Consider the following 21,643-nt stretch of genomic DNA (forward strand, 5'->3'; position numbering starts at 1 on the left):
CTGAGCACCAGAATTATTGAGCTCGTGCTCTAGAGCCTCGGAGCCACCACTTCTGAAGCCCATGCACCCTAGAGCTCGCGCTCCACAACAGGAGAAGCCACCACCATGAGAAGTCCAAGCACCGCAACCAGAGCAGCCTCCACTCACTGCAGCTAGAGAAAGCCCTTGTGCAGCAAGGAAGACCCAGCACAACCAAATAAATAAAGAAAAAATTTTAAAAAAGAGACGTGGATGGCAGGCTGAGCCTTGAGGATGCTTAGAGGGCTTCTGTGAGGAAGGAGAAAACTGGAAGAGAGTAGGATCCTGGAAGCCTAGGGGTTGGGGAGACAGACCCTCTCAAAATGTGCCTCTGGGTCAAAAAGGAAGAGCGCAGGACATTAACCACTGAGCAGGATGTCCATGCACGGGTGACTTAACAAAAGCCATGGCATTGGCGAGATGAAGCTGGGTCCCACAGGAGTGCATTCAAGAAATCCTGTACTGGGATTTGCAGCAACACGGATGCAACTTAGAGATGATCATACTAAGTGAAATAAGTCAGAGAAAGACAAACACCATATGATATCACTTATATGTGAAATCTAGAATAGGACACAAATGAACCTACCTATGAAACAAAAACAGACTCAAGGACATAGAGAACAGAAGGTGGTTGCCAAGGGAGAGGAGGATTAGGGGAGGGACGGATTGGGAGTTTGGGGGGAGCAGATGCAAACTACTATGTATAGAATGGATAAACAGCAAGGTCCTACTGTAGAGCACAGGGACCTATAACAATCTCCTGGGATAAACCAAAATGGAAAAGGATATTATAAAAAGAATATATATATAGGTGTATAACTGAATCACTTTTCTGCACAACAGAAATTAACACATTATAAACCAACTATGCGTGTGTGTACTAAGTCACTTCAGTTGTGTCTCTATGTGATCCCATGGACTGTAGCCGACCAGGCTCCTCTGTCCAGGGGATTTTCCAGACACGAGTACTGGAAAATATTCATGTTATTTCCAGTACTTTCCAGTACTGAAAATACATGAGTACCCACGAGTGGGTTACCATGCTCTTCTCCAGGGGATCTTCCTGATCCAGGGGTCAAACTTGCATCTCTTAAGTCTCCTGCATTGGCAAGCAGGTTCTTTACCACAACACCACCTGGGAAGCCACACATCAACTATACTCCAATAAAAATAAATAATGGGACTTGTAGTCAATGGGACTGCAGACAGCTTCTAGGAACTATCTCACGTTGCTGTCTCATGATAACCAAACCGGAACTCAGGGCGCTCTGGTGACTTTTATTATGATAGAGGGACAAGGGCTAGAATTCGGCCTTCCATAGGATATGAGCATTTCTATAATAGGTGTCTGCCACTCATTACAACTTCACCCCATATAAAGTCATTGTCCTCATCAGTCTTCATTCTGTGTTTCCTTTATGGCATTTCCCTGATCTGAACTTCTTTAGTTCTTCATGACTTGTTCACTTACTCTCACTCGGTAAGCCAGAGGTCTTGTCCGACTCTGCACTGCATTCCTGGTTTCCAGAACAATGGCTGAGCAGCCGACACACAGGTGGCAGCCAGCAAACGTGTGCTGATGAGTGAATGAACGAGCGAGTGCTCCGGACAGCAAATGTAGCACGAGGGCTGTCCGTGCTGGAAATCGAACACAGATGCGAACTCTGGAAAGAACTCATCAATCTCGTTCCACTCAAGTCTCAACCTTTCTCTTCTAATACTTTTTTATTTTAAAAATCAGAGCTCTAAGAAATTACAAGGTTTGTGCATTCATCCTTCATTAGATTTTCTTCCTCTGCTTCCCCCCACCCACCTCCCGATGAAGCATGAGTGTGTCCAAAAGAGAGGCAAGGATGAATTCAGGGGGAAAAAAAGCAAAAGCAAAGGAAGTTGGATGATGCTCAAGAGAGACACTGGGAGCTGAATAATGGACTTGGCTCCAGTGCACTTTCCTCGGCATCAAGTGTTTCATAGATAAAACTCCAGGCTAAAAGAGAAGGACGCTCTGGTAAGAAAAGCCAACCTGTCACCTTTGCTGGACAATATTTGTATTTCTGTCCTGGATGCTCCCAGCCTGGGGATGTGGCTCTCAGGGATGCAGTGAAGGAGTGTAGGTACCAGGCACCGGAAGGTCCCTCACACATGGAAAGAGGGAGAAGACAGGAGTAATATCGGTGTCTGCATCCCAGCAATATCCTTTCTGGATAGCATCTAATGAAATCTTGCTTCTCAGCGTGCCAGCCAACTTATTATGACAGGTAATAAGGACTGTAACAGTCTCTATCGCACCAGCATAATGAAATCTATCCTTAGCACGAGGTCTCCACAAATGATTAGGAAAACAGCATCAGAAGTTATCTGCTTGATGCTACACGCTCTGCTAATAAACTCGGGAGGAGAAAAACACTCCAACAGATAGGGATCTCCAGCCAGATAAGGCTAGCCACTGAGTCCTTTATTTGAGATCAAAGACCTGGAGGGGCTGGCTGGGGGTGGGGGTGCCACCGATGGAGGAGGAGGGTGCCGGCTGCTCATCCCAGTGAAGGGAGGCGTAACTGGGACCGCACCTGCATCAGTGGTCAAGCTGGGTCCTGCCTGGAAGGGCTGGGCTGCCTTCCCATGGGTGGGGGACAGAGGGCTTCAGGATTGAAACCCAATGAGAAATATACACAGGGACCCCAAGCCTCATGGTTCTGAAGGAGGGGTCCCCAGATTCATTTGGACAGAGACAGGAAGAACAAGGCTGCTGATTAAGGATGCTAACTTTCGTGGTCCCCAAACCACCCCAGGTACCATGGGAATACACCTTCTGAACTGCTTGGTCCCCTCCGCCCGTCCCCTTCTCCCTCCCTCTGGTTTCTGTCCTTTGTTCTTCCTACCATTTTTTCTGTCCTTACTCCTCTCCTTTGCTTTCTTCTTTTTGTGTTCCCTGTCTCTCTCTTTCTCCCTCTCTTGTCCTTGTTCATGCTACATATATTGCCCCAAAACTTGGTTTGCTCACTTAATAACACATCATGTAAATCCGATGAGATGGCATCTATAAACAGAATTTCTTCCTCCCAATGTGGTCACGCTGCTCTGTGGTATGGAGGCCCCACAGTTCACACAGCCTCGCCCTCAGATGGGCACTGGATTTAATTTTGTTACCTATGCCCACACAGCAGGATCCAAGTCGAACCAAACCAAAACTGGTTCCTGTATTTCTTACAGGTATATTCCCAGAACAGAAGGTTGCAGGGTCAAAATAGACCTTTAGTTCTCAAGGATGCTGTCAGTCACTTAGCCCCAGAGATAAAGCAATTCACACCCCATTTTAATAACCCACAGGCGTGTCCTTTTCCCTACAATCTCGCCAGCATCAACTGTTAGAGCTTTTCCTTTGATTTTTGCAGCTTAGAACATAATCACAAGTTAACTGAGGAGAAACTAGAGCACACGGGGAATCTTTCCACACCAAGAAGAAGTCATTCCCGAGCGTGTGAGAAAAGGCTCGGGAGAGCAGCTAGCCACCCACACTCCAGGTCCCCAGCGCACTGCCTGCCTCCTCCCAGGCCCCCAGCCCCAGCCCAGCTCACCTTCTGCAGGAGGTCAATTTCCTGCTGCTTGGCGTTGAGGATAGCCAGGGCTTGTTCATGCTCCAACTCCAGCTGCTGCCGCCGTTCTGCGGCCTCTCGCATGTGCTGGGGAGACAGGGGGAGACACACAGGTCAGGTCAGCCCAGCACCCTGCAGGGAGCCGCGTCCTGGGTTCCCCCACAGCCAGCCGGCTCCCCGGTCTGACTCACCGCCTGCATCCCGGCTTCTCCCCAGGGCGGCAGGATCAGCCGGGGAAATCCTCACACCCACAAGCCTTCCTCCCGTTTGCGCGTTTTCTGTTTTACGTGCCAAGAGCACGTGAGCAGAGCTGCAGGTTCCTGTGTGGAGGTGAATCTCTCTTCTCTCTGTTTGAAAAAATCCTCTCTTTCTCCGCCCCCGCCGCCACCCCCAGGTCTTCTGCAAATACCAGCCAAGATGCATGGCTCTTTCCCTAGATATGGCTACTGTTTCAAGCTTCTTACCACCATGTAACTAATGTCACCCACAGTAACCATAGGAGTGAGGTAATGTAACTGGCCCCATTCTACAGATGGGAAAACTGACATGCAGTTTTCCTTGTTTGACACACACGCTAAGTGGCAGTCGGGCATTCAAATCTGACACTTCTATGGAGCTTCCAAATCTCAGGGTTTGGTCCTGTCTGATCACTCTGGTGAAGTGGGGTGCTCAGCCCCCCATGAGTCCAAATGTCTCTTCATTGGTCCCTCTGCAAATGCCCTGCCAAGGCAGGGGGTCCCAGGGCTGGGCCCTTCCTCTAACCAGAGAACCCTGCTCTGATGACCTCTTGTCACCCAAAGTCATCCCCCAGGAGAAGCTATCAGTGGGCATCAGAGGACACGAGGACCTCCTTACCCCTAACAGTGACTGACCACCTGTGAACCCTGGTGGGGTGGAACCATGAGAAATGACACCATGCAGAAAAAAGGCACAGGTGGGACCAACTTTCACACAGGCAGAATCTCGTGGAAGATTTCACGGGAAACCATTTGAATTTAGCTTCTTTCTTCACCTTCCTCCCCCCTTCCCCTCTCCTCCCCTCTCCTTCATTTCTCCCGCCTTCCCTTCCTTCTTTCCTCTTTCTCTTTTTATAATGAGATTTATGTGGCTCAGCAGTAAAGAATCTGCCTGCCAAGGCAGGAGACGCAGGTTAGATCCCTGGGTCGGGAAGATTTTCTGGAAGAGGCCATGGCCACCCACTCCTGTATTCTTGCCTGGAGAATCCCATGGACAGAGGAGCCTGGAGGGCTAGAGTCCATGGGGTTGTAAAAGAGTCAGACACGACTTAGCGACTAAACAACAATAACAACAACAAATGCCAAAGGTGATTTATCAGTCAACATTTTAAACATTGGGATCCTTCACATAAAAGTCCAGATTCCTTCAGAAAAGGGAAGATTTAACTCCATGTCTCACCTGGAGGTGCTGGCAGAGGCTGGTCCCTGAGCACGCGCCTCCTGCTTGGCTGCTGCTCCTGCAGACCGAGCCTGTCCTTCCAGTAGCCTGACAGCTGAGGGTGTGTTCACGTTACACAGATGGGAGACATCTTAATATAATGGGGCTCTGCTGAGCTGTGTTTAGTCATTCAGTTGTGTCCAACTCTGTGACCCCATGGGCTATAGCCTGCCAGGCTCCTCTGTCCATGGGGATTCTCCAGGCAAGAATACTGGACTGGGTTGCCATGCCCTCCTCCAGGGGATCTTCCCAACCCAGGGATCGAACCCAGGTCTCCCGCATTGCAGGCAGATTCTTTGCCATGTGAGCCACCAGGGAAGCCTGATACAATGGGGAGGGGACCCTAATGTACTTTCCTCCTTGGCTTGAATTTGTTGGTGATTGTTATTATTTATTACTTTAAAATTTTACCATTTTAATTCTTTTACTTATTTTTATCCCCTAGCCTGGGGATGGGGGCACAGAGAGATAAGGGCAGAGAAGCAAATTCTATGCTTTTCACCATTTTTCCCAAGTCCATTCCACCTGCTACCACCAAAAGCTCTTTTCTTCCAGGAACGATCTTGTCACTCTGCCATTTAAACTGTCACTCACACATTTAAACTGTGAATGGGGAAGTTTGGGGGGTTCATGTCCCAAAGTTTTGTGGTTCCTTTGTATTAAGAAGTGAAGTCTTCCTGCCTCCATGTTGCACGCATTACATGTGTGGTGACATCACAAGCGGGCTTGTCTCCCATTTTGGGCTAAACAACCTTACAGCCCCTCTGCTGTCTTACTTTGATGAAAAGCTGCAATTACAGTAAGTCCCCTGAAATGTCAAATTTGCCCGTGTGCCCCTGTGTGCCGGCTGCTATACTGGACGACTGTACTTTTCAAGGTATTGTACTGTAAGATTAAAAATGTTTTCTTTAATTTTTGTTCACTTTTTATATGTATTATTGTATTTTAAGTATTATAAACCTATTACAGCACAGTACTATATAGCCAATGGTGTTAGTTGGGTACCTAGGCTAACTCTGTTGGACTTACGTACAAATTGGACTAACAAACACGCTCTCAGAACAGAACTCGTTCGTATATATAAGGGAGTTACTATAGTCAGCCCTTCGGCGGAGGAGTGGTGGTTTCACTGTTGCTATGGAAACTCGGGATCCTGGGAAGATAGAACCCCCCAAATATGAACAAAATCCCTTGAAATGTGGAAATGGGCATGACTGTCGATGACTATAACCTGCCTGAGTTGGGGCTGGAATGCGTCATTCATGTCTATTTGTGGACAGGAGGAGAATCAGCACACATCCATCCTTTTGCATCCACTCCAGTCTCCAGCCTTCCTGGTCTCACCAAGTCTCGCCTTCCTGAGCAGGAGAGGGGTTATTTGCCTGTAGACGCCCAAGAGCCAATACTGACCATGGCTCTCCTGGCCCTGCGGAGTTCTTGGATTACCAATTTGGGTCCAGAAATTGCTAATGATCTCTAATGACATGCTTGAACCCCACTGTCCACTATCAAGCCACTGATTCCCAAACCAGCAGTACAAGGTGCCAGGCATTTTCAGAACACTGAGAAAGACCAACCACCAGAGCCTCTAAAGACGTAAGGAATTCTCTGAGCTTCCAAGAAGCTTTGGAAATTCTTCCACAAACACTGCTCACTGACTCAGAGGGATATTACTTTTGTCTGGTATTGGATTTCTTCTTAAAAGCATCAGAGTTCATTAACATTTATTCTCTACCAACATTCATGGGATTGTCAAGAGGGTTGATGGGACTGTGTGTGTTAGGCTTTTCATTCTAGAGAGGAACATTTCTTTCCATTCCTTCATTCACTTTCTTCTTCTATGTATTTGTTCATTCAACCAATATTTATTGGGCAACTATCACATGCCAAGAAACTAGGCCTACAGAACAACAGGATTCTGCCTTCATGAATGGGCATTCGAATTGGGAGAGTGGATAAGAAAGGGGTTATGCAAGCCAATAAACAAAGACACGTCAATTGTAACAAGAAGTGTTAGGCTGAACCACTTAAGTTGACATTGAAGCATCTTTGACTTATAAGACTGTCTATTCACATAGCCTAATCCTATGATGCAATGTCAGTCCAATACTGTAAAGAAAATTCACTCACTCATTCATTTATTCAACAATTACCAAGTATCTGTCATGTGCCAGTTGCCACTCTAAGTTCTGAAGGTGATAACGATGAAAACAAACACAAAACCAGCTCCCTTGGAGCTTACGCTCTGGAGGGAGAGACAGACTCTATTCACATGCATTAAACAATATGAAGCATGTCAGGCGGTCCTAAGTGTTACAGAGAAAAATATGGTGTGAGATGAGAGGGTGGCTATGGAGTTGCAGGCATTGCAGAGGCTGGCAGCATTCATGGAGAAGAAGCAGAGACCGTGGCAGGTGATGGCGCTCCGCCCTCATGGAAGCTGTGATGGGAAGTGCCCTGGCGCAGGAACATCATGGCACAAGGACACCGCCCATTCACCGCCCATTCACCACCCATTCCCACTGAGACGAGGCACTGAGCCAAGCTGCTAACAGGACTGTGGGGCGGTGAGGACTGCACTGAGCCTCCAGGAAGCTTCCAGAATGTTCCCTGCTCCGTCACTGCTCACTGGTTTGGACAACGTCCCACAGCAAGGAAAGGGAGACTTTCTTTTCCACCACTTCAAGGAGGAATGTCTTTCCAGAGAGTGACTGATGACTTCCTATTTGGTCTTGTCAGCCTAAACTGAGCAGATGCCCACAAGGAGGCCAACCCCTGGCAGCCCACAGCCTGAGGGGTCTCTGCACCCAGGAAGTGAGTCATGCGCCTTTTCTGCTCAGAACCCCTCAGTGGTCCTCATCGCCCAGAGTAAAACTGTGGTGCTGCCATGGTGGGGGAACTGCAAGACCTGCTCCTTCCTCTCTGATGTCACTGTTGTCCGTCTCTCCTGCTCTGCTCCACAGGCCTTGATTTTCTTACTCTTTCCAAGGGCCAGCCACCTCAGGGCCTTTGCACATGCTGTTTTCTCTGCCAGTCATATGCTTCCCCCACCTGATACTGGAAGAGCTTGTTCTCTCAAAGTCCAGTCTTTGCCCAAATGCCACCTTCTCAGAGAAGCCATATTTAAAATGGTAACCACCCCAGAGCATCCTTATTCTCCTCCCTGCTTTATTTCACTCCAGAGCACTTATTGCCATCCAATATATTTCACACTTCATGAGTGAAAGTGTCTGCTTCTCCTTCCTAGGATGTCTCAGGCTGTGGTCCTTGCCCCTGGACAGGTACTCAGTAAGTAAGCCGTCCTTTGTGATCTGCCCGTGACTCCTCAGAGCTCAGCTCTGCCCACTCACCCATCCTGCTCCTGTCACATTGGCCTCCACCAGGTTCCTGGAACTTTCCAAACATTCCCCAGCATGTGCTTGCAGAGACAGTGATGATGGAGGTGTGCTTCCGGCACTTCAGGTCAGAAGAAGGGCAGGGTGCAGGGATCAAGAAGCAGAATGCCTGGGCTCAAATCCCAGCTCTGTTGCCTTCAGCTAGTGACTTAACCTCCCTGGGCTTCATTTTCTTTTTCTGGATTAACTATTTATTAGCATTTGGATCAATTTTTAGATGGCTGTGCTGTGCTTAGTCCCTCAGTTGTGTCCGACACTTTGTGACTGACCCCATGGACGTAGCCCGCCAGGCTCCTCTGTCCATGGGGATTCTCCAGGAAAGAATACTGGAGTGGGTTGCCATGCCCTCCTCCAGGGATCTTCCCAACCCAGGGATCAAATCCAGGTCTCCGACACTGCAGGTGGATTCTTTACCACCTAAGCCACGAGGGAAGCCCAAGAATACTAGAGTGGGTAGCCTATCCCTTCTCCAGGGGAAATTCCTGACCCAGGAATCAAATCAGGGTCTCCTGCATTGCAGGCAGATTCCTTACCAGCTGAGCTACCAGGGAAGCCCTTTTAGATAGTTAATTAACAATTAAATAACTAATGTTTATTAGTTAATTATGAATAACCACCTGCTTTGAAGAGGGGTTTTGAATATTACATGAGTTAGGATAGTACCTGGAATCTATTAAGCCTATTATCTTTTACTCTGAATATAAGAAAACCCCTTCCCATCGACCTTGGAGGTTATCATGACACAGGATACTGCAATACAGTATTGTGTAACAAAGTGTCACATAAAGCATCATGTGATAGAGGATCGTGTGATAGAGCATCGTATGTGGTATGCCATAAGACATCATCATTACATGTTACAGTATCATGTAATTTATCATCATGTCATTAACCATAAGGTGATGCTGTTTTAACATAAAACTCAAGGTGCAATGGCAAATGGGATTGTTAAATTTCTCTTTCTGATGTTTCATTGTTAGCGTATAGGAATGCAAGGGATTTCTGTGTATTAATTTGGTATCCTGCAACTTTACTACATTCACTGATCAGCTCTGATAATTTTCCGGTGGCATCCTCAGGGTTTTCTATGTACAGTATCATGTCATCTGCAAATAGGGGGAGTTTTACTTCTTCTTTTCCAATGTGGATTCCTTTTCTTTCTTTTTCGTCTCTGACTGCTGTGTCTAGGACTTCCAAAAGCTATGTTGAATAATAGTAGCAAGAGTGGGCACCCTTGTCTAAAACTGGTACTGATGAACCTATTTGCAGGGCAGGAATAGAGATGCAGACGTAGAAAGCAGACTTGCGGACCCAGTGGGGGAAGGAGAGGGCGGGACAGAGGAGCATCGAAACATATATGGTGCCATGTGTAAAACAGCTAGCTAATGGGAAGTTGCTATATAACCCAGGGAGCTCAATGGGGTACTCTGTGACAACCTAGAGAGGTGAGATGGGGTGAGAATGGGGGGAGGTTCAAGAGGGAGGGGACATATGTACACTTAGGGCTGATTCACATTGTTGTATGGCAGAAGCCAATACAATATCGTAAAGCAATTATCCTCCAATTTAAAAAAAAAAAAAAACTCAAGGTGAAGGGGGGAAGGGGGGTAGAATATATTCTATGACCAAGGACTCTACCAGCAAGGCAATAAGTGATAAAGATGATGGTATTGGCAAGATGATAGTGTTAAAGAAAACGCATACCATTTAGTAAGCTCTTACTAATACTGTGTACCAGGAACTATCTCTAACACTGAGAGCTGGGCATTGTGATTATGTTTACAACAGGCCACAGGTTCATGATGCTAGCGGTAAAGAATCTGCCTGCCGGTGGAGGCAACACAAGAGACACGGGTTCGATCCCTGGATAGGGAAGATCCCCTAGAGGATGAAATGGCAACCCACTCCAGTATTCTTGCGCAGAAAACCCCATGGAGAGAGGAGCCTGGTGGGCTGCCTATAAGGGCCACAAAGAATCGGACATGACTGAGCCACTGAGCACACAGAGCACAGACTCAGGGAAGCTGAGTGCCTTGCTGAAGCCCACATCAGAGCCTGGAAGCCATCCCCAAATGACAAACCTCAGAGCCAGAGTCTGCCTAACCGCTGACCCTTTGCTGGCCTGAGGCCACTTCTCCACGGCCATCTTCAGTGTGAAACTCTACCAGGGGCAGATCTGCATTTTCAGACTCCAGAACAAGCCGATCTGGTTCGGATGAACAATTATGCAGCTGTTTAATGATACTATTGTTCCAGCTAATTTTTGCGCTTCTGTTTATTTTGGAAGCGGGCACTGCCAAATACAGCCTGCGTAATCTTTATTTAGCTTCGGGAAGGAAGTTATTAGTGGAAGGAGGAAACCATTTGCCTTAAAGGATTCATTAGAAACATTAACTGAATATAAAATTCTTCCAGGCGCGCTGCCGCAGGCGTGGGGGTCACTGGAGGATAGACGGGCCACACACCTTAGTGGGCTTCTTGTGTAGAGGCAAAAGGGGAACAGGAGTGTGTAGGTCAGATGGATGGGAACAGCTGGGGTGGAAATAGCTGTTAAGTTTTTCAGACTGATGGACCAAGTCAACATGAAGTGGTTGTCAGAAAAGCAAAATGTGTAAAAATATATGCCCTTCTGGGTGTTACTGATCAGAGTTCTTGGCCTTCCTTAATCAATAAAAATTGACAAGAAGCCAGACAAGAAATTCAGGCAGGGCTTTATTGGGGCTCCTGCTGCAGCAAGCAGGGAGTGAAAACAAGTAACGGGTTCCCTGTCTTGCTTGCTCCCTGAGGGCATGAGAGCTGGTTCTTTATGTGAGGGTAGGGATGTGTCCAGGGGTCAGGCTGGAGGAGGGACAGGTGGTCTGCCCACCCCTCTAGTGGTGTTGAGGGCAGGGGGCATGCACAGTACCCTGCTTTTGCTCCCAACACCCTGTTTTTGCTCCCAGCTCTTCAGCAGTGGCACTTGGAGTTTTGGTCTTTTTGTACCTTTTTGTCCATAATTTGCCCCAACTGCGCATGCAATTATTTTTAGTCCCTTACAATTTCTTTGCATTTTATTGCCCAAGCAAACATTGTCCAGGTGCAAGCACTGCAGCAAAGGGTCCCAGGCCCCAGCCTGTCTCGGGGACATCGTGTTTGAGGTTAACTATAATAAGCATCACAGCTGGGGGAATAAGAGTAGTTGGGAACTTTTTTAGCTTCCTGTGCATCTTCCCTCATCCTACCTGTCCCTTCAAAGCCACGCTCCCCTCCAGCTGCTGCCCACATATCTGTTTCCTTTTCCAGCAAACTGCTTAGTGTTGTCTGCACCCACTGTCTCCACGACCTCACTCCCCACTCACCCTTCAAACTTCTTTACCCCAGCTCACCTCCTACCGCTCAGCTAGCAGCCTTCTGCCAGCTGACCAAGGAGATCCCTGCTGTCCAAGCCAGAGGTCACATATCTGCCTGATGGAATCATCTCTCAGGAGCACGTGGCAACCGGGGCCACCTCCTCATGAAACACCTGCTCTGCTCCTGGCCCAGGAACCCCCACATTGGCCCAGTGTCCCCTCTTCTCTGTTAACTCCAATTATACACTCACCTTCCCAAATAAAATCTTTATTTCTACACTCATATCCAACTGCCTATTTCTCATCTCCACGTAGATGTACAGGAGTAAGCTCAAATTCAATCTGTCCAAATACAGAGTTCTTGACTTTCTTTCTCCAACCACTTCCAGCCCTCACTTGCCCCATCTCAGCAATGATCCCACCAACCATTCAGATTCTACAGCCAAAAAGCCGGGAGTCATTTTTGCTCCCCTATCCTCCTTGCTCCACATCCAAGTCTTTAGAAAATCTTCTATTTGCACCAAAACTTCCTGGGTTGGCTCTTTTCTCCATCTCCACTTCCATCACCACTGGGCTGACATTATCATGACTCTGCCAGACAATAGCCAGACTTTGGAGTTGGTCTTCCTGCCATCAGTCCTGCCCCCTGAAAAGTCCCTCAGAGCAGCCAGGGTGCTCCCTCCAAAACACAGGCGTCTGTGATGGCTAATTCTGTATCAACTCACCTGAGCTAAGGGATGCCCAGAGAGCTGGGAAAGCATGTCTTCTGGGTGAGTCTGGGAGGCTGTTTCTGGAAGAGATTAGCATTGGAATTGGGGAACTGAGTACAGCAGATGGTTCTCCCTGGTGTGAGAGGGTGCCATCCCTTATGCTGAGGACCGCACAGAACGAGAAGGCAGAGGAAGGAGGAATCACTCTCCATCTGCTTGAGCTAGGACGTCTATCTTCTGCCCTTGGACATCAGCTTCCTGCTTCTTGGGCTTTGGGGCTCAGATTAGGACTTACATCATCAGCCCCCAAATACTCAGGCCTTTGGACTTGGACTGAATGACACCACTGGCTTTCCCAGTCCTCCAGCTTGCAGGTGGCAGGGAGACCGTGGGATTTCTTGGCCTCCACAACTGCCTGAGCCAATTCCTAGACTAAATCTCCTCTTGTATCTACATCTCTCTCTCTCTCTCTCTCTCTTTCTGTACATCTGACTGGTTTTGCTTTTCTGGAGAACCCTAATACCCTGTCTTCTGTTTAAATTACTCAATGATTGCAACTGCACTTGGAGCAAAATTCAAACTCCTTGCCACTGCTGAAGGGCTCCTCTGTGATGGGGTCCACTTGTCTCTTAATCTCTTACTTTCCTCCTTCACTATTTAGCTGTGCTGGCCTCTGATCAGCTCCACTCTTATGTCAAGATCATCCCCGTCTCCACATGGGGAGCATATGCCATCCCACTGCCTGGAATGCTGGTCCTTGCAATCTTCACATGGCTGACCCGTCACTGCATTTATATCCACCAGAGGTTATTTTGTCTATTTTTATTTCTTCTACGTCTTCCCTCCTCCCTGCTTATCTGTGAGATCCATATGATTAGAGAACTCATCTCTATCTGCTGATACACCCCAGAGTCTAGAACAGTCTCCGGCACATAGTGGGATGGAATAAATGAATCCCTTTATCCAGAACATCTTCCCCATGGCTCCAACCCAATCTCAACTCTCTCTTCGCTGTCACTTATGGTTGTTCTTGTTGTTTAGTCTCTAAGTTATGCCTGACTCTTTGCAACTATATGGACTAAAGTCCACCAGGCTCCTTATCCATGGGATTTCCCAGGCAAGAATACTGGAACCAGTTGCCATTTCCTTCTCCAAGGGATCTTCCCCATCCAGGGACAGAACACGTGTCTTCTGCATTGGCAGGTGGATTCTTTACCACTGCGTCACCTGGGAAGCTCTTCACTTATGGCATCTAACATTATTCTGCATATAGCAGATGCATCGTCATTATTATCATTCTGCATATAATATATGCATTATTACTATCCCTATTCTGCATATAGATCATAGACTTTGTACCATTCTGATTAATTTTGTGCAATTCTCACTTTTTCAATTGGACTCTAAATGTCTCTTCCATACCCATACTCCACAGGCAGTAGAAGCTTAATTCACATTTGCCAAATGGAATTCAATCAATGCTTATGGATGGAAGAGTTGCCCTTTGGCTGTCAGGAAACTAAATTTCTGCCTTTAGGGAGACTAGAGGAGAGAGAGTTCTCACCACTAGGGATCCCACATTTTAACCGAACTGTGAACCAGACACATCGACTAATTCTCCTAGAGGAAAGCCATGCTGGTAGGGTTAGTGTCTTCCATTTATCAAATGTTCTCTAGGAGATGAACTTTGAAGGCTGATAAAGAGTAGAGATAAATGGATGGTGAGAAAATGTTTAAACCAACAATAGGAGAGTGATTGGTTTTGAAGTCTGAAATCTGTGGAGTTAAGTGAATGGTGGGAGAAAAAATTAACTCAGATGATAGATGGGGTTTGTAGCTGTGAGTTGAACATTAGTAACATCTATGAACCAGTCAAAGCAAAGAAACAGACAAGACTCAAGACCATACAAACATATTAAACGTACTCATATGTCTTGGCATAAGGATATACTATTGATTCATCCCATACAGCACTGATTTTCCAAATACAGCCAGAAGATATGTCTATGTTGAAACACACACAGAAAACCACAGTGTTGTGAGGTTAATATTTTTGAGCTATTGATCAATATTTCTTTCTGTTACTCTCTTCTATTTCTTCTCCACTCCTGCCCCACCTCCCATCCAGAAGGCAGGTCCACTCTGTGCTTGCCATCTCAGATAGGATGGACAGAGTTAGGGGCAGATAAAGGACTCTCCTGGGCTTTGGGGCAGGATGAAAGGAAATCACACCGACCAGCTATGTGTGGCAACTACCTAAGACAACAGCTTCCCTCCACATCGGCAAAAACATTGCTTCATCAGAGGTCAAGAGATAAACTCACGTGTGTATAGACACTGGTGCATTCTGGAGAGAAGGGCTTTGGTTCTTCTTTCTGGAATGTTCCAGAGATGTGAGACCCAAGAGAACTTACAGCTAGCAAGTGATTCCAGAAAATGAAGCTCTGAACTGCCTAGCTGAGATCTCTGCACTACACTGAGCTAATCCAGAGTTCATATGAATTCATACCACTCAACTGTCAAATTCTTTAGTCCTCTAGTTAATTATACTGTCAGGTATATTTGAAAGGTACTAAGAGAGTAGATCTTAAAAGTCTGCATCACACACACACAAAATTTGTAATTATGTACAGTGACAGATGTTAACTAGACTTATGGTGGTGAACATTTTGCAACTTAGACAAATATCAAATCATAATGTTGTACATCTGAAACTGACATACTGTTATATGTCAATTGTACTTCAAAAAATTCTTTGGTCTTATATTTTGCAATGATGTCATGTAACTGAGAATAGCACTGAAGCATGTATATTACCATATGTGAAACAGATCACCAGTCCAGGTTTGATGCATGAGACAAGGTGCTCAGGGCTGGTGCACTGGGATGATCCCGAGGAATGGGATGGGGAGGGAGGTGGGATGGGGGTTCAGGATGGGGAACACATGTACACCCATGGCTTATTCATGTCAATGTATGGCAAAAACCACTACAATATTGTAAAGTAATTAGCCTCCAATTAAAATAAATAAATGAATTAAAAAATCATAATGTTGTACATCTGAAACTGACATACTATTATATGTCAATTATACTTCAAAAAATTCTTTGGTCTTATATTTTGCAATGATGTCATGTAACTTTCAGAGAAGGCAATGGCACCCCACTCCAGTACTCTTGCCTGGAAAATCCCATGGATGGAGGAGCCTGGAGGGCTACAGTCCATGGAGTCCCTACGTGTCGGACACGACTGAGCGACTTCACTTTCACTTTTCACTTTCATGCATTGGAGAAGGAAATGGCAACCCACTCCAGTGTTCTTGCCTGGAGAGTCCCAGGGACAGGGGAGCCTGGTGGGCTGCCGTCTATGGGGTCGCACAGAGTCAGACACGACTGAAGCGACTTAGCAGCAGCATGTAACTTTAAGCCTTGTCTCCCAAATGATGGAAACAACTGTTAGACTGTGGCTTGTGGATTTTTAAAGCCTAAATGTAAATAATAAGAATTGGACAGAAGGGTGGGAATCTCAGCATATGCATGTATGGGTGGGGACAAGATGGAATCCTCCAACAGTTGATATTATGTAATCCCCAATCACAACTTAGGTGTAACCCTGGTGTGCTGGTCAATTGTCTTATTGCTGTGGAATCTGTTTCTCTCCCTTCCCTGCTTTGCTCACAGAGAACTACACTTCCCAGACTGCTTTGCCCAGGCTTCTCAGCAACTGGCCAGTCAGAGAAACCAGAGGGTGGGAAGAAGACAGAGACCCTCTCTCTACTTCCTATATTATCCCTGCAACTGGTTCGTTCTCCTCTAAGGGTCTAGCTCCAGCTGGTGGCCCTCACCCATGGTGGTTGGGAACGCCATCGCCCCTACTCTCTCTGTAGCCTTAGAGGTGGTATCTCCAAGTGCGTGTTTGACTTCTCACCTCCCCTGAAAGTATTAGTCACTCAGTCATGTCCAACTCTTTGTAACCCCATGTTCTGTAGTCTCCAGGCTCCTCTGTCCATGGAATTCTCCAGGCAAGAATACCGGAGTGGGTAACCATTCCCTTCTCCAAAAGATCTTCCTAACAAAGGGATCGAACCTAGGTCTCCTGCATTGCAGGCAGATTTTATAACACTGAGCCACCAGGGAAGCTCTTCTACTGCCTCTGTGACCAATTCCCTGAATTAAGGTCCCTCCACCTAAAGACACCTAGATTGGGACTTCCCTGTCCAGTGATTAAAAATCCACCTTGCAATGCAGAAGACGCAGTTTTGATCCCTGGTTGGGGAAAAAAAGATCCCACATGCCATGGAGCAACTAAGCCCATGAGTTACAACTACTGAATCCATGTGCTACAACTGGAGAGTCCTGTGAGCCTCATCAAAAGACTCCACATGATACAACAAAGATCCCACATGCTGCAACTAAGATCTGATGCAGCCAAATAAATAAATAAATATCAAAATACATTCATATTAAAAAAAAAAAAAGACACCTAGATTGGTGTCTGCCTTTCAACTGAAATCTGGCTGAGAGGCTGAAGGAAAAGGATGAAGCCAACTCCAGGTTGACATCACAAATGTCTAACATTCTTTCAAAATGAGCATCTTAAGGGAATTAAGTAACTTTGGGGGGAAAATGCTCTATTTCTTTCACTTGAGCTTTAACAATTAGATTAATGTTTTATGGATATCCTGTGACAACTGGAAGGAAAAAAAAAAAAAACGTTGAAATCTGAACTTTGCTGACACCCTGCTAAGCAGCAATGAATCTGTCCAGGAACATTTACAGCCTGAGAATGGCTTCATTTACTTTACCCACAATTTTACTGGTTTTAATATGGCTTAGTTAGTTTACTTGAAACATTTCTACTGAAAAAAATGGTTTTGATGCTTCTCCCCAACTTAGAAAATTGCTCCTTTCATTCTCAGTGTAGCTGACCTTGGAATAAGCACTTTAATGAGTCTGTGTTGTCTCCTCTCCCGGAGGGTGGGGCATAGATATGCAATTCAGGGAGCTCTGAAGCCTGTGGCTTATGCATAGTGGATGGAGAAGTTCAAGGGTGACACTCCCTGGGCCCAGACCCCAGTCTTCTGTCTAGGAAATCTTGCTGAAACATCAAAAGCTGAAAATCCAGTGGGTTGAGAAATTACTAGAAACAAGACAAGACACAAACACCTTTTCATTTTATTTCTGACACACACCCATCAGCTGAATACTCAGAACTTCAGAAATGATGTAAAATGGGAGCAAATGCATCCTTCTATCCCATTATTCACCCTCCCTTCACAGTTACCATAAAGATGTCCAATGGATGGATGGACAGATGGAAAGAAAAGTGGATGGATGGATAGGTGGATGGACGGATGACTTAGACAACCATAGTCTTGCCCTTTCCTCTCATTGTCCAGGCTTGCCAACAGTGCCTTGGCAAGCCACCATGTGCCCTGGGGTTAGACTAACTTTCATGTCCCAAGAAATGTTTTAGGTCATTTCTGCCTTCCTGATTTGGATTATTAGGTTCTGTCTTCACTTAATGGTCTGATTTACTCCTAAATGTTCACTAATTCCCTTGTACCCCAAACCCAACTCAAACTTCACTTTCTCTAATTTGTCCCCAATTACTCTCATCCTTGGGGCTTCCCTCGTAGCTCAGTCAGTAAAGAATCTGCCTGCAATGCAGAAGTCCACCTGCAATCCGGGAGACCTAGGTTCAATTTCTGGGTCAGGAAGATCCCCTGGAGAAGGAAATGGCAACCACTCCAGTATTCCTGCCTGGGAAATCCCATGGACAGAAGAAACTGGCAGGCTATAGTCCATGGGGTTGCCAGGGTTGAACACGACTTAGCAACTAAACCACCAACCACCACCACTCTCATCTTACTGACTTCCTTCTCTGCAGTGGACTTCTGATAATCTTCTCAGCCCAGACTGTATTACCTGTTCAAATGATAGCAGCATCCTGAATTATCCCAAGGACATCATCTTTTCCCTACTCTCAGTCTCACATTTTGTGGGGAGCAACCTCAACCCCTGACTCCAAGGTCTGCATGTTATCTACACACTTCTAGATACACAAGCCCAAAGGTTGACCAACTGAACAAATTCTGAGACATTTACTAGAAATATTGGGAAAAATGGAAATATTTTCTTCTGTGGGGGTTAAACTGCTGCTGCTACTGCTGCTAAGCCACTTCAGTCGTGTCCGACTCTGTGCGACCCCATAGATGGCAGCCCACCAGGCTCCCCCGTCCCTGGGATTATCCAGGCAAGAGTACTAGAGTGAGGTGCCATTCCCTTCTCCAGTGGGGGTGAAACTGGTAGAATGCAAATCAGGAGATGTTGGGTACATGACTTGGTGAGAGCCTGCCTGTGCCTGACTGACACAGAAAAAATCAGTTATAAAAGATGAAGAGAGACTCTTCTCGATATCACATACATACCTTGATTCAACCTTGCCTGAAGCCTAACCTCTCTCATATTTCCCACTTTATAAACCAATGATTTTTCTCTCTTAAAACCATTTGGCATAGGTTTTCATGAACCTTATCCCAAATTATCTTCACTAAGACATTTTCAACAGCACTTACGAGTACCACAAAGCTTAGTTAGTTCTATAACGTCTCATGCACTGAACCTTCATGACTTTTTAGTCCTGTTTCTCAAAATAAAGAGACAGCTGGTGAATCATGACAGTTTTGGAGTTCTTTCAATTCCCTGTTTTGGGAAGAAGCAGCCAGAGAGTTAAAGGAGCTTTCCAGAATTAAAATGACACCTTCTCAGCAACAGAGAGTGTACACTGGGGTAGAGGGACATGGGGGTGGAAAGGGGTGGAGTGAGGTGAGGTGGAGGCAGGATGCCTCTCTCCCAGGGCCAGGAAACAAAGTCCTAAGATCAGGTCACTGACAGCAAATTTCGTTATTCAAGGAAATTAACCTTATTTTAGTAAGGTTGAAACCCATGAGTCCAGCATCGGAGCCAGACAAGGGGGTTTCTGTGAAACTCTGGGCCAGAGGACAAGTTCAGAGGATTGAAACAGAGGTCACATTTAAACACACACTGGAACTTAGCCACCCTGGAAAAAGGTTCGGGTGGAGGGAGGGAGAGAACTCAGTAACTGAGAGTTTTCATGGGAGCTTCTGATCCTGCACATGGGGCCACTGCAGTTAAACCCTCCTAGGCTTCCCTGGGGCTTCCCTGATAACTCAATTGGTAAAGAATCATCTGTATAAATTCCATAAGTCTTCATGATCCTGACTGTTCCTGGGAGCATAAGGGGTCCGTGGGTCCGCAAGAAGAGTCTGAAAGTCTCTGGTTTTCACGCCAAGACAAACCCACACCATATTCCTAATATTTGGCTTCCATTTCCATTTACAAATGTTTTCCCAATTCCAAGGGCACATGTCATGTTCCGTGAGACTATTTCACATCTGAAAAGTCTGAAGATCATGCACCCCAGCAAGAAGTGCCTGTTTGAAATGCTCTGCCTGTGGCAGGACTTATTTTTAAAGCAGTGATATTTATAGCCTGATGTCGGCATTAACACGAGTGCTTAAGTAGCCTACAAATGTCAAGATGCCGCTTTCCCAGGAAAGCTCGGATGTGACATGGAGTGAACGAGCGTGGAGCAAATTGAATCATCTCCTCCACATTAGATCAAAGGGGGATCTGTCTTCTGCTTTGGCTCCTGCCCTGCCTGGGCAAAGAAATTAAGGAAAAAGTCATTTCCCTTAACAGAAGTTAACAGCCATGCTTTTAATGTCACGTTCATGGGATCCGGTGTGCCTGGTGGAAATAATGAAGCATTTCTGTGCCCACAATTTCCTTTTACGAGACACCTGGTGAGAAGAACACATCATTTACTGAGTTCCTGTCTTCAAAAACAAGAAAAGAGGCTTTTAAAGCTGTTTGTTTTCCATGCCATATGACTTCCTGTCCTGTCTGTGGAAAGCAGAGTCATTCATAATGAGAATTAGCATGAAAAAGAACCATGGAAGCTGACATATATTTTGACCAAACTATCTTTGTTTCTTAATGGTTATTTTAAGTTTTTGAACTGGGTCTTCAAAGAGGCAAGCCTGGGCTACTCTTTAGTTGTGGTGCATGGGCTTCTAGCGGTGGCTTCTGTTGCAGCTCGCAGACTCTAAAGCATAGGCTTAATAGTTGTGGTGCCTGGGCTCAGTTGCCTTGAGGCATGTGGGATCTTAGATCCTGGACCAGGATTGAACCCATGTCCCCTGCATTGGCAAGCAGATTCTTAACCACTGAGCCACAAGGGAAGTACCTCTTTAGTTTTTTAAACTGTAAAAATTTAGGAAGTCAGGAGCTCCTTTAACAATAGAGTTCTCCTGATTCCTGATTTGTCCTTAAGCCACCGGACAAGCTTCTCTCTTGCTCATCTGACCCTGATGGATTCTGAAAACACAGGGACAGTAACACTCAGAGCTATTAATATTAAGATCATCTTTCTGAAACACGATTCTCATCACGCCCCAGTGATCCCAGACTGCCCAGCCTGGGGATTAAGACCAGACAGGTACAGGATATATGGTCACCCAGACCTGCACTCAAATGTCATTTTACCACTTACAAGCTGTGTGCTCTGGGGCAAGGTGTGTACCTCTCTGAGCCTCTGTTTCCTTATTTATCAACTGAAAGAAAACAACCCCAAACTTCCCAAGGTCATTGCAAAGATCAGATGAAATATGAGATTCAAAGTGAACTGCACAGTAATTACCTTTAATGCAATTATGGGTATTTTCCATTTTATTTGTTTTCTATTTGTTCCCTCTCCTATTCATCGTTCTATTTCATGTTTTTGCCTTCTTTTCAATGACGTGAATGTATGTTAGTATTCCATGTCATATATTTCTTGGGTGTTTGACTATATATTTTTATATGCCTTTTAGTGGTTGTTCCAGGTGTCTTAATATATGTATTTAAATTAAAATAATCTATCCAGAATCAAATTTTGCCACACCAAGCAAAATGTAGAAACATTACCACCATCTTAGTATCTCCTTTCAGTGTTATGATTGTCCTAAGGATTATTACATCTACATACATTGAAAACCTTCAGGATTATTGATATAATCCTTCTTGAACTGTCATACATATTTTAAAGAACCTAAGAGGAGAAAAATAGCCTATTA

The 21,643-nt window shown here is 45.8% G+C and overlaps 1 protein-coding gene across 11 annotated transcripts in view; it reads right to left on the reverse strand.

The window, feature by feature from the left end:
• The window catches only part of RIMBP2 (RIMS binding protein 2), a 307,318-nt gene that overhangs the window by 78,639 nt on the left and 207,036 nt on the right, over nt 1-21,643 (reverse strand). For all 11 annotated transcript variants that reach the window (XM_044930306.2, XM_044930303.2, XM_044930307.2 and 8 more), the window contains one exon: nt 3,597-3,701. In XM_044930306.2, coding sequence (XP_044786241.1) covers nt 3,597-3,698 — 102 coding nt within the window. In that variant the 5' untranslated portion in view covers nt 3,699-3,701. The remainder of the gene's footprint in view (nt 1-3,596; nt 3,702-21,643) is intronic.

The sequence above is a fragment of the Bubalus bubalis genome, chromosome 17 (genome assembly GCF_019923935.1).
Source record: "Bubalus bubalis isolate 160015118507 breed Murrah chromosome 17, NDDB_SH_1, whole genome shotgun sequence".
NCBI lineage: Eukaryota > Metazoa > Chordata > Mammalia > Artiodactyla > Bovidae > Bubalus > Bubalus bubalis.